The sequence below is a fragment of the Propithecus coquereli genome, unplaced genomic scaffold (assembly GCF_000956105.1).
Source record: "Propithecus coquereli isolate 6110/MARCELLA unplaced genomic scaffold, Pcoq_1.0 Scaffold27, whole genome shotgun sequence".
NCBI lineage: Eukaryota > Metazoa > Chordata > Mammalia > Primates > Indriidae > Propithecus > Propithecus coquereli.
This window is the reverse complement of record NW_012148285.1, coordinates 1,197,081-1,207,760: the sequence shown is the minus strand read 5'-3', so window position 1 is coordinate 1,207,760 and position 10,680 is coordinate 1,197,081. Positions and strand designations below refer to the sequence as shown.

General features: G+C 49.8%; 1 protein-coding gene across 1 annotated transcript in view; it reads right to left on the bottom strand.

The window, feature by feature from the left end:
* Window positions 1-2,248: 2,248 nt before the first annotated feature.
* Window positions 2,249-10,680, bottom strand: part of LOC105812943 (ATP-binding cassette sub-family A member 3-like) — a 58,136-nt gene continuing 49,704 nt past the window's right edge. Inside the window, exons 11-17 of the mRNA XM_012647507.1 lie at window positions 9,067-9,381; window positions 5,736-5,923; window positions 4,573-4,743; window positions 4,106-4,296; window positions 3,852-3,925; window positions 3,235-3,368; window positions 2,249-2,255 (exon numbers count right to left, since the gene is read on the bottom strand). Coding sequence (XP_012502961.1) covers window positions 2,249-2,255; window positions 3,235-3,368; window positions 3,852-3,925; window positions 4,106-4,296; window positions 4,573-4,743; window positions 5,736-5,923; window positions 9,067-9,381 — 1,080 coding nt within the window. The remainder of the gene's footprint in view (window positions 2,256-3,234; window positions 3,369-3,851; window positions 3,926-4,105; window positions 4,297-4,572; window positions 4,744-5,735; window positions 5,924-9,066; window positions 9,382-10,680) is intronic.

Here is a 10,680-nt window from a genome sequence, read left to right as displayed (position 1 = left end):
TGGGCCCCGACCTGAGCCCGCAGGACCGTCTTTCCGCCGCGTGTTGCGGTGGAGACCCCTGGTTTGGGGGTCGAGCCGTGCGGGGAGATGACCCCGGCTCCAAGGCTTCGTCGGCGCAACCCGCGCGTTTCCCTTTCTTCCGCGGACTGTGGCTGACCCCGCACCTTCCTCTGTCCCACCCCCACTTTGACCAGATGCTGTGCCGTCTGTCCCCAGTCTCTCCTCACCGCCACCTGGGAGCTCTTCCTGAAAAGGAATGTTTTAGGAAGCCACGGGGAATGTCAAATTCGCCTGCGCGCCCTGTTCATTCCGCGTTGGGCAGGGCCCATCCGGCCTGTCCTTTAGAAACTGGCTCGCTTCCTGAGACGTCGTCAAGGGAGGACATGCGCTCACCTGGAGCGTGTTTGGTGGGGACAGAGTGGCGGTTCCTGGAGGCGCCAGGGGTCTGGGCCAAGGATCTCCCCTCTCCTCCCTCCCCTCACTCTCTCATGCTCCTGAAGCCCTCCAGGGTGCTCGGCCAGTGCGTGGTGTCAAGGCTCTGAGCCAGTGCCAGTCGTCCCAGAGGCCCTCGCTGAAGTTGGGACTGTTCCTTGCCCCAGCCCCTGGAAGGCAGTGGAGGAAGGGCAAGGAGTGGACAGAGCTCGGCAGTTGGGGGCCTGCTCCCCCGGTGCCCCACACGCCCTCACAAGAGCAAGGGGAGGCTGCTCTACATACTTGCCAGTAGAAAAACAAAAAAGTAAAGAATTTTAATAAGAATAAAGAATTACAAAAACACAGGATATAACAAAACAATAATAAAATAGGCATCTATGCAAATGAAAGAATAAAATTATTTTTAACAAAGCAAGGGGAGTAGTCCATGGTGGGACCTCAGATTCCTCATCCCTTTGCCACACCTTGTCCCCATGGGTTACTGTTTCCCAGTTTGTTACCTTGTCCTCCTCCCCTGCCCTGTGTTACTTTGTTCCCTGTCTCCCCCGGGGCAGAGGTGCACTTTCAGTGTTAGCTTCTACTCGCCCCTCGAAGGGATTGATAAACTAAATCCAACAATGAGCAGATCAGCCACATTCCCTGGTCCCACTCTGCTGTGATGCTGTCGTCATAGAATCAGTGACAGCATCCCTGGTTCCTCAAAGTCCCTAGGTTGTCCTTTAACTCTATCTCGTTCTTTGTGTCCTAATCACTCTCTTTTACTTATTCAGTGGCACACTTTTCTTATTTTTTAGGAAAAGGTGTTCTCTTAGCTACAGCTGTAGGTTATGCTGCAGCCATGCCTGCCCCCACCCCCCCTGCACTGGCAGTTGGAGCATCTAGGGCTGTGCTGGGGTAAGGAGCCACTCCTCCAGGGTATGACACCAGTCCATTTCCCGTTGGGCTGTAGGATAGTGAGAGAACTCGTTAGAAAAGTCTAGATTGTTGGAAGTTCAGGGATGTTTGTGGTGGAAAAACGTGTGAGTTGAAGGCCTGGGGTGAATGAGAAAAAAGCTCAAGGGTGGCAGGGTGCAGCGTGGAATAAGGAAAAGTGAAGTTGGTGGGGAGCCTGAAGCATCCCACCATTCAGAGAGAGGAAGACAATGGGGGAATGAGGAGATCAGATGTGGGGGGGTTAGAGGCCAGGGAGCAGGGACCTTGTGAAGTTTGATGTGTGGTGACCAGGGTGTGTCCATGCTGTGTTTTGGGTGAGGGGCCATAGGAAGTGTGGGCTAGGCCTGTGGATGACACTTCCTGAATCTTGGCTGAGAAGGGACAGAGAACACCATCTGCACTACCCAGAGGGGAGCTGAGGGGCCCACGGCAAGGGGCAGGGACAGCTCAACAGAGAGAGAAGGGCTGCTGGATGGAGCGCATGTAGAGGAGAGGTGAGCCTCCACGTGACAGAGGCACACGGCCTCATCCACCTGCATCTGGAGTGTGCATGGGTGTGCAGCACGTTGGGTTCTCACACCCGAGCTCCACGAGAAGCACCTGTTACAGGGCTTGGTCCAACGCAGATTGCTGGGCTCTGCCCCAAGAATTTCTGATTCAACAGGTGTGGCGGGGGGTGGGCAGGGCATCTGAGAGTTTACATTTCTAACAAGTTTTCAGATGATGCTGTTGCTGCTGGTTGGGGACCACTTTGAGAAACTCTTGGCTTTACTACCTGCTAGCTGTGCAGCGCTGCAGAATATCGCTAAGTGTGGCTTACTCGCTGGGAAGTGGGGTAATGTCTACTTCGTGAGTTGATGTGAGAGCACATTCAGGCCCACCCCTAACATCTGCAGGAGCCAAGGAAGAGAATGAAGGCCCACAAATCGAAATATTTACATATAGAAAAATTGTGACTTCTCACCAACATGTTCCTTCCTCCTACCTTCAGGAAAAGTGTCATTATAACCTGGGAGACCAGGTTTGAGCTTAGAATCCACGGTCTCTGTGAGGCTCCAAGCTGAATATGGTGTTATACGGGGGACCAGCTCCAGCCCTGGTCTGTGGTTGCCCCCTTTTCTCTCATTTCTGGCTCCATCTTGTTTGCCGAGGGATCTGGATGCACACGTGTGCACACCCCGGACATCCGTCCAGACTGCCCACAGTTCTGCAGACAGCCCTCTGCCTCGCCTCACCTCGGCTCTCAGGATACGTGCCGGTGGCATGGCCTGCCCTGGGAAGGTGCTCTGGATGGGAAGATTGTCTGGGCAGGGGATTCTGGGTAAGGAAGGGCACACTCCCCTCAGCCCTGCAGACTTCTCATCCATGAGCAAGGGCATGGCCAGGGAGTAGCCCTCCGCAGCCTGTTCTCAGGCCCCTTGAGCCTGGGCCTAAGGGTGGAAAGGTCAAATGACATGATGCATGCAGAGGACTGAGCAAAGAGCCAGCATCAGGCAGGGCCATAATTACTACTGTGGTCACCCCCTACCCCGGCCACTGCCTTTTGAGAGGACATGCAAGGTGTTCCTCTGAGGCTACTTCCACATTCAGGTCTCAATGAGACCACAGGCCACCCAGATAGGACTTGGGAGCATCCCTTTCTACTGAGGTGCACCAGGGTTCTCAATCAGGTCTCTAAACAATGGGCCCCACTCTGCTCTGCAGTCTGGAAAGAGCCTGCACTGAGCTTGCTGGGCTGCAAGCTACCTCTGGACCCTTTGCAACTCATGGCCGGCCATGCACACCTGGGCTAACCTGACATTAGGATGTCTTTATTACAGCAGAACAGGCTCTGAGGGAGGCAGGGAGGGTGATGAGGGGCCTGCTTGCCCTTGGTGGTCTTCTCCTTTGACAAGGGGCACAGGGCAGGTGAAGCTCAGGAAGACGTCCTCCAGGGAGACCTGGCTGACTGAGTAGTCCTCCAACATGTACTTCTTCTTGGCTTCCTCCGGAATGCCAAACACCTGTAGGAAGGGAGGAGGCTGCTGTGGACAGGCTCTCCCACAGACAATGCACACAGGGGAGGAGACAGGATGCAGAGAGGGTCGAAAACGGGATGGCCTCTGGGATTGTGACAAGGCCCCCAAGAGTCCTATCTGTCTTTCACCTGCTCCAGAGCACCTTCCAAGAAGTCAGCCCTATGGAACTCAGCTGTGTGTACCCTCGGGTTGGGGATGCTGCCAGAAGGGCAAAGGCCTAGCTGGTTCCCTGGCTTGCGAGTGACCCTGGACAAGTAGCGTCCCCTCTCTGTGAAATGAGGGAGCAGGAAAAGCTGATCTCTTAGGTCCCTTCCAGCTCAAACACCTTATGTGCTATGAAATCCATGTGAACACTGCCATGGAGACATCAGAGGACAGCAGGAGCACTGAATACTACTTGGGGGGTGGGAGGAGAGAGAGAAACCGAGTTACCCCAGAAAGTGGGTCATGTCAGAGGCATGCACTCACCTTTGCCCAGGTGAGGTTATGGCCCAGCAGGTGGTATTGGACCATCCCCTGATGTTCATCTTCCAGGACACTGCCTGCATGACACAGAGACCGTGTTCCTGTGAGGGCTGGGCTGGAGGGGGCCCTTGTCCCAGGGGTCAGGGAGATGGGACTTGGCAGGGGTGAGGCACAGACACCCTCTGCACAGTGGCTGGGAGAGGGCTAGGCAGGGGCCCAGGGCCCACCCGGCGGGGGCTGCCAGGGCTGCCACACACCTGAGAAGGTCAGGTCCACGAACGCCTTGAACTCCTGCAGCGCCTCCTGCTGCCCTTCGCTCCGCACCTTGGCCCGCAGGGAGTAGCCACTGCCGAACTTGCTCTTGAGGTGCTGGGGGCTGCCCAGGCACTTGAACTGGCCCTGCACCATGATGGCCAGCTGGGTGCACAAGGCTTCACACTCCTCCATGCTGGGGAGAGGGGGCAGAGGCCTGAGACAGGGCTGGGGGACGCTGACGCCTGCCCTGGGTGTCACAGGCTTGTGCAGACAGGAAGGTGTCCACACCCAGATGGGGCTGTTCTGGCGCCCCTGCTGGGAGTGTGGCCCACGTGTAGGGCTCGGGGATCTCCTCACAGACTCTGTGCCAGCTGCTGACAGGTCCTCTGTGACTTGGCCCCTGCCAGCCCAGCCCTCCCACGGACCTGATTCTGATTCTGCTGCTGACCCACAGAGACCCAGGCTCTACCTGTGGGAGGTGATGACGATGGCCTTGCCGGACTCGCGGGCCCGGGCCACGGCATTCCAGAGCAGGCGCCGGGCCACGGGGTCCATGCCAGTGGACGGCTCATCCAGGAAGATGAGCGCAGGCTCTCCGATCAGGGCGATGGCGGTGCTCAGCTTCCGCTTGTTACCGCCACTGTGGCAGAGGGAGAAGGTCCCGGTGAATGGCAATCATCGGTCTCCAGCGGTGAACCCTGCGGTTTCAACACCCACCCCTCTCTCCTCCTCTGTTCAGGAAGTGCTCCCACATCCCCCAGGAGGCTCTCAGAAACGTGGCCCTGACACCTTCACCCAGGGCTGAATTGTGACTTGGGCCGTCCACTCGGGATAAAACATTCCCCTGGACACAGGGATTAGTCCAAGGTGCGCACAGGTCCATGAGTCTTCTTTGAGGGTCTCTATGGGTGTTGTGGGGGGAGGGCGCTTCTCCTCTATCTGAGAATAAGGGCATAGGTCCATTTTAGCTATTTTTTTAAATACATGTAGCGTTTACTATGTATGAAAGGCACTAAACTTTGCAAATGTAAACTCATTTGACCTTCAGAAGGTACAAGGAAACATGAAAACCTGAAGCCAACAGAGAGGGAAGAGCTAAGGACATTGTCATCTGACTGCAGGGTCCACTGTGCCAGACAGAGGTCAGCGGCATCTCTGGACTTCCTAGTCCCGGATTGCAGTACCGCCATGCACCTCCAAGGGCACTGCGCACAACGCGAAGGGAGGCCTTGGACACAGACAGCAGGTGGCCTTGCTTTAAGTTCCCTGGAGTTGGGTTTCTAACACTGGCAACAGAAGCTTGAGGAATGAATGCCTCAGGCTCTTCAAGCAGAACATCAGCAGTTCAAATGGCCCAGACACAGGGGTATGTAGTAACCGTGGACTTAAAATGCAAACCTACCAAATACAGAAAGCCCTTTGTGAAGTGGCAGGAAGCACGGTCTGTCCTCACCTTGTCAGGACAATAACACCTGTGGTGCCATTAGTCTGTCCTTAGCCACATTGGCTGTCTACAGGGCACAGAGACCAGCCCCCGTGCCCGAAGCTGACAGGCTGTGCCCTGCACTCCAGTGCTGAGAAGAACTGGGGCTCGTCTTGTAACTGGAGGTCAAGGAAAGCCCCAGACCTCACCTGTAGGTCTTCACCAGCTTATCGGCGTACACGTCCATGGCTAAATCATCAAGAATCTGGTCCACACAAGCACTAATGCAGCGCTCGGGGATGCCCCGGATCCGGGCAAACATGACCAACATCTCACGGCCTGTCATGAAGTTCAGCAGAGCATCAAACTGAGGACAGTAACCGATCCAGCGCCGCACCTGGGGTTAGAACACAGCCCAGAGAGGGAGGCATGTCAGAGGGAAGCCTCCTCCCACCAGGTTCACAAGATTAGGTGGGGCCTGGACACCTGCCAGGCCTTGCTCCAGGCTCCTGCCTCTGCCCTGTCAATGCCCACGTTTGCCACATGAATATTCGTGGTGTACACGTGATTATAATCACGTTAGGAAGCCTGAGATGCAGCCCTTGCTGGTGGCCTCCGTGGACAGGACATTTCTGGAGGGCGCACGTGGAGGGGAGCGCTCACGTGGAGGGGAGCGCTCACGTGGCTCCTGCCCACCTGTCGTAAAACCTCAGCACCCAGCGCCTTCATGGTCATTTTTGAAGTGTCTGGTCAATAGAAAAGACTTGCTTAATTTTTCTCCTCCTTTAGAAATATTTTTTATTAGACTAGACTAATAATATGAAAATAGACTTTTTTTGTAAAATATTCACACAAACGCTACTGGTGTCTCTGCTAGGGGCCCGGCCCAGGCCCAGTGGTCAGGCTGGTGCACATGCTCCAGGCTCCCATAACACAGGCACCAACTCGGACGTGTGGCCCTGCCCGGGGCCGAGCGTGTGTTGTTTTTGCTGAACAGTATCATCCCGTGTCTACCACTCTGTAATGTGCTTTCCTAACTCAAGATCATGTCTTAAAATCTTCCTTGATCAGTAAGTACAGACCCCACTGCCACTTAGTTTAACTGCTGCTTAGTCATCCAGGGAAGGTTTACAGATTTTATTTGTTTAAAAAATTCAGCCACATTTGAGTTACTTCCACGTTTTTGCCATTATAAACTTACAGCTAAGCACCTTGGTTTGTGCCCAGGTTCACATGCTACCAGCTGCTGAGAGTAGCAGGTGCCATTTCTCAAAAGTAACCCACGTTTTTCCCTCCTATTTACCCATCCTCCCTCCCTCCCCGTTCAAGCGGCTGGACGGCCCTGGGCTGCACCGCCTGTGGGGAGGGTGCAAAACAGAAAGCCACTTGGAGGTCTGCTCCGGGAAAGAGGGAAGGGAGGCGGCTGTCAGCAGGGAAGAATGTTTGCCCACAATTAAGGGCAGGGCGTTGGCTCCCGCAGTGGGGCTTCCCTGGATGACAGATGTCCCCAGGCCTGAGGGAACTGCTGAGAAGAAAGACACAAATGACTTGATAAGGAGGCTTCAAATATTTCACTGTTAAATACGAAGCTTTCTAATAGACTGCTTTTATCAAGTGATTTTAACTTAATGTTTCTTCTGTTTCTAATTTGCTAAGAATTTTAAAAAATCATGACCGGGTATTGAGTTTTTGTCAAATGCTCTCCCAATATATATTGAATAAATATTTTTCTCCTTTAGTCTATTAAGGTGATGATTTATATTGGTGGATTTTATACTGCTGGACCTTAATCACATTTCTGGGATAAATGACTTGATCTTACTTTTTATGCATTCAATATACTGGTCTTTTGCACTGGTAATATCTTATTTAGGATATTGTGTTCCCGTGTGAAGCAGGCCTAGGGCTCGTTTTGGGTGCTGTTCTTGTCTGCTTTTGCTACCACTCATCAGTTGGGTGCATCTGCCTTCTCCCGTGCTTTGGAATGGGTCACATGAGAAGGAAGTGACCTATTCTGTGATGGCTGTGGGCTCGCTTATCAGTCCCTTTCAGTCTAGAGACTGTTAAGAAGTAGTCTTTAACCATCATTTCAATTTTACCTCCAGTTTTGATGTGTGCAAGTTTTCTATTTCTTTTTTATTCTATTTATTTATTTATTTTTTAAACATTTAATTTTTTAAATTTTTATTTAAAAATTTTTTTGATACAGAGTTTTGCTCTGTTGCCCAGGCTAGAGTGCCGTGGTGTCAGCCTAGCTCACAGCAACCTCCAACTCCTGGGCTCAAGCAACCCTCCTGCCCTCACCTCCCAAAGTAGTGGGACTACAGGCATGAGCCACCAGTTTTGATAATTTAAATCTTTTGATTAGCGTCTTTATTCCATTTATATGTAATGTAATTACTAATATATGAGGGCTGTCCGGAAAATATCCAGCCATGGATGCAATGATACATGGATACAATGGCTGGATACTTTCTGAACAGACCTCGTATTTGGATGTAAAATCTACAGTCTTATTCACGGGTATCTATTTATCCCTTATGTTCCTTACTCCTAAGTTTAAGGTATTATTTATCCCATATGTTCTATGTTCTTTTTTTTCCCTCTCAATTCTTATCTTCTGTCACATTACTTTTTTCATTTTTCTATTTTTTCCTCTATTAGCTTAAAAGGTACATACTCCTCCTTTCCTCCCATTATTTTGTTTGTTTCCTTAGAGACTAAGACGTGCATCCTTGACTCAGCAATGAATAATATTAACTCTTCACTTTATTCATTAACAAGGCAAGGACCTTCGAATATTTAATACTTGAACTCCATTCAGTTGACTCCTGACTTAAATCCATTGTTTCCAGGTACTTTAATTTTATACATATTTTAAACCTCATGAGACATTATTAAAATATTATTATTACAGCTTTTAGTCAAAACTCACACATTTGCCTTTTTTAAAAAAATCACTCTTCATTCCTTTCTGTATCTTTCCGTCTGGGATCATTCTCCTTCCGCCTGACACTGATGCTTTATTATTTCCTTTTGTGTACATCTGGTGGTGGTAAGTTCTCTCCGTTTTTGTTTCTCTGAAAAAATTTTTTTCTTAATACCTAGTTTTCACTATCTTGTTGGCTTTCTGAAACCTTCAAACAGATGTTTGATACATTTGGTCCAATGTTTCTAGTTATCATCAGCAGGAGGGGCCAGAACTTCCTAGTTTGCCATTACCATAAGACCTTGCCCATGATTCTTTAAATGATACAAAGTTAAAATTAATAGTAAATGTTTCATAGCCATGAGGGGCTTAGTTCAGCCAAGCCATGTATACCAAAAGATGATACGGATACTTAGGAGGATGGATTCTGGAACTAGACTGTGTAGGTCTCCTACTTTCTCTCAGAACATTACTTAGGTCATGGATATTGAGGCTGGTTTGATAAATTTCTCGGTAATCATATGATTCATACATGTTCTGCGGTGAAGGGTACAGCTTTGATCGTGCCTCTTGCTGTCTCCGCGCTGTACCACCTCAGTGGTTACACTCACCTCACTGTGTAGCGAAGGTTTGTTCATGGGATCATGCGCAGAGCCACGTCCCAGGCCCACGTCAGACTGGCTGTCCACAGCGTCCAGGGCTGAGGTGCCCGGGCCGCGGTCACAGGGCCAGCAGCCAGCCCAGGCCGAGCGGGAGCCAGAGCCCGGTACCTTGGAGCCTGCTATGAGCGCGATGCCGATGGAGAGCTTGCGCTTCATGCCCCCGCTCAGGAACCGGCTCCGCGAGTCCCACTTGTCCTCCAGACTGAGGATGTGCAGCATCTGCTTCACTTCCTCAGGGCACTTGTGGCGGGATAAGCCTTTCAGCTGGAACAACCGGGGATGGGGGGAGATGGGGCAGGGCCAAACAATCTTGAAAGGAAGAAAAAAGCTGGAGGACTCACACTTCCTGATTTCAAAATTTACTACAAAGCTACAGTAATCAAGATATCATGATGCTGGCTTAAGGATAGACATACAGAACAATGGGTGGCATTGACAGTCCAGAAACAATCCCATGTGTGCATAGCAAATTGATGTTGACAAGGGTGTCAAGACTACTCAATGGGGAAAGAACAGTCTTTTCAACAAATGGTGCTGAGACAACGAGCTATCTACACGCAGAGGAATAAATGTGGACCTCGACCTCCCAATGCATGCAAAAATTTACTCATAATGGATCAAGACCTAAATGTATAATAAGGACTATGAAACCTTAGAAGGAAACACAGGTGTAAATCCCAGACAATGGTTTTTAAAATATGATACCAAAAGCATAGGTAACAAATAAAAAATAGATAAACTGAACTTCATCAAACTTTAAAACTTCTGTGCATCAAAGAATTGTATCAATACAGGGAAAAGAGAATCCACAGAATGGGAGAAAAATATTTGCAAATCATGTATCTGATCAAGGTGTGGTATCTAGAATATATTTTAAAAACCTCTTACAGCTCAACTACAAAAAGATAAAGAATCGAACTGAAAAATGGGCAAAGGACTTGAATAGATATTTCTCCAGAGAAGTATAGAAATGGACAATTAGCACATGAAAAGATGCTCAACATCATCAGTCATCAGGGAAACGCAAATCAAAACCGTAAGATACTACTTCATACCCACTATGACGGTAGTTTCTCAAAAAGTCAAAAAAAGAAAAAAGTTAAACATAGAATTACCATATGACCCATGAATTTCACTGCTAGGTGTTGACTAAAGTACTGAAAATAGGTGCTCCAACAAAAACGTGAACACTGCTGTTCACAGCAGCACTATTCACAATAACCAAAGTTTGGAAATCACCCAGATTTCCATCAATGGATGAATGGGTAAACATTCAGCTGAGTATTGAATGGATATTGTTCAGCTATTAAAATGTGTGAAGTATTGATACATGCTAAAACATGGTGAACCTTGAAAACACCGTTAAGTGAAATAAGCCAGACAAAAAGCCACATATTTTATGATTCCATTTATATGAAATATCCAGGATAGGCAAATCCATAGAGACAGAAATCAGATTAGGGGTTGCCAGGGGCTGATGGGCGGGGAGAGCAATGGGAAGTCACTGCTAATGTGTGTAAGTTTCTTTTTGGGGCAATAAAATGTTCTCCAAATAGATAGTGG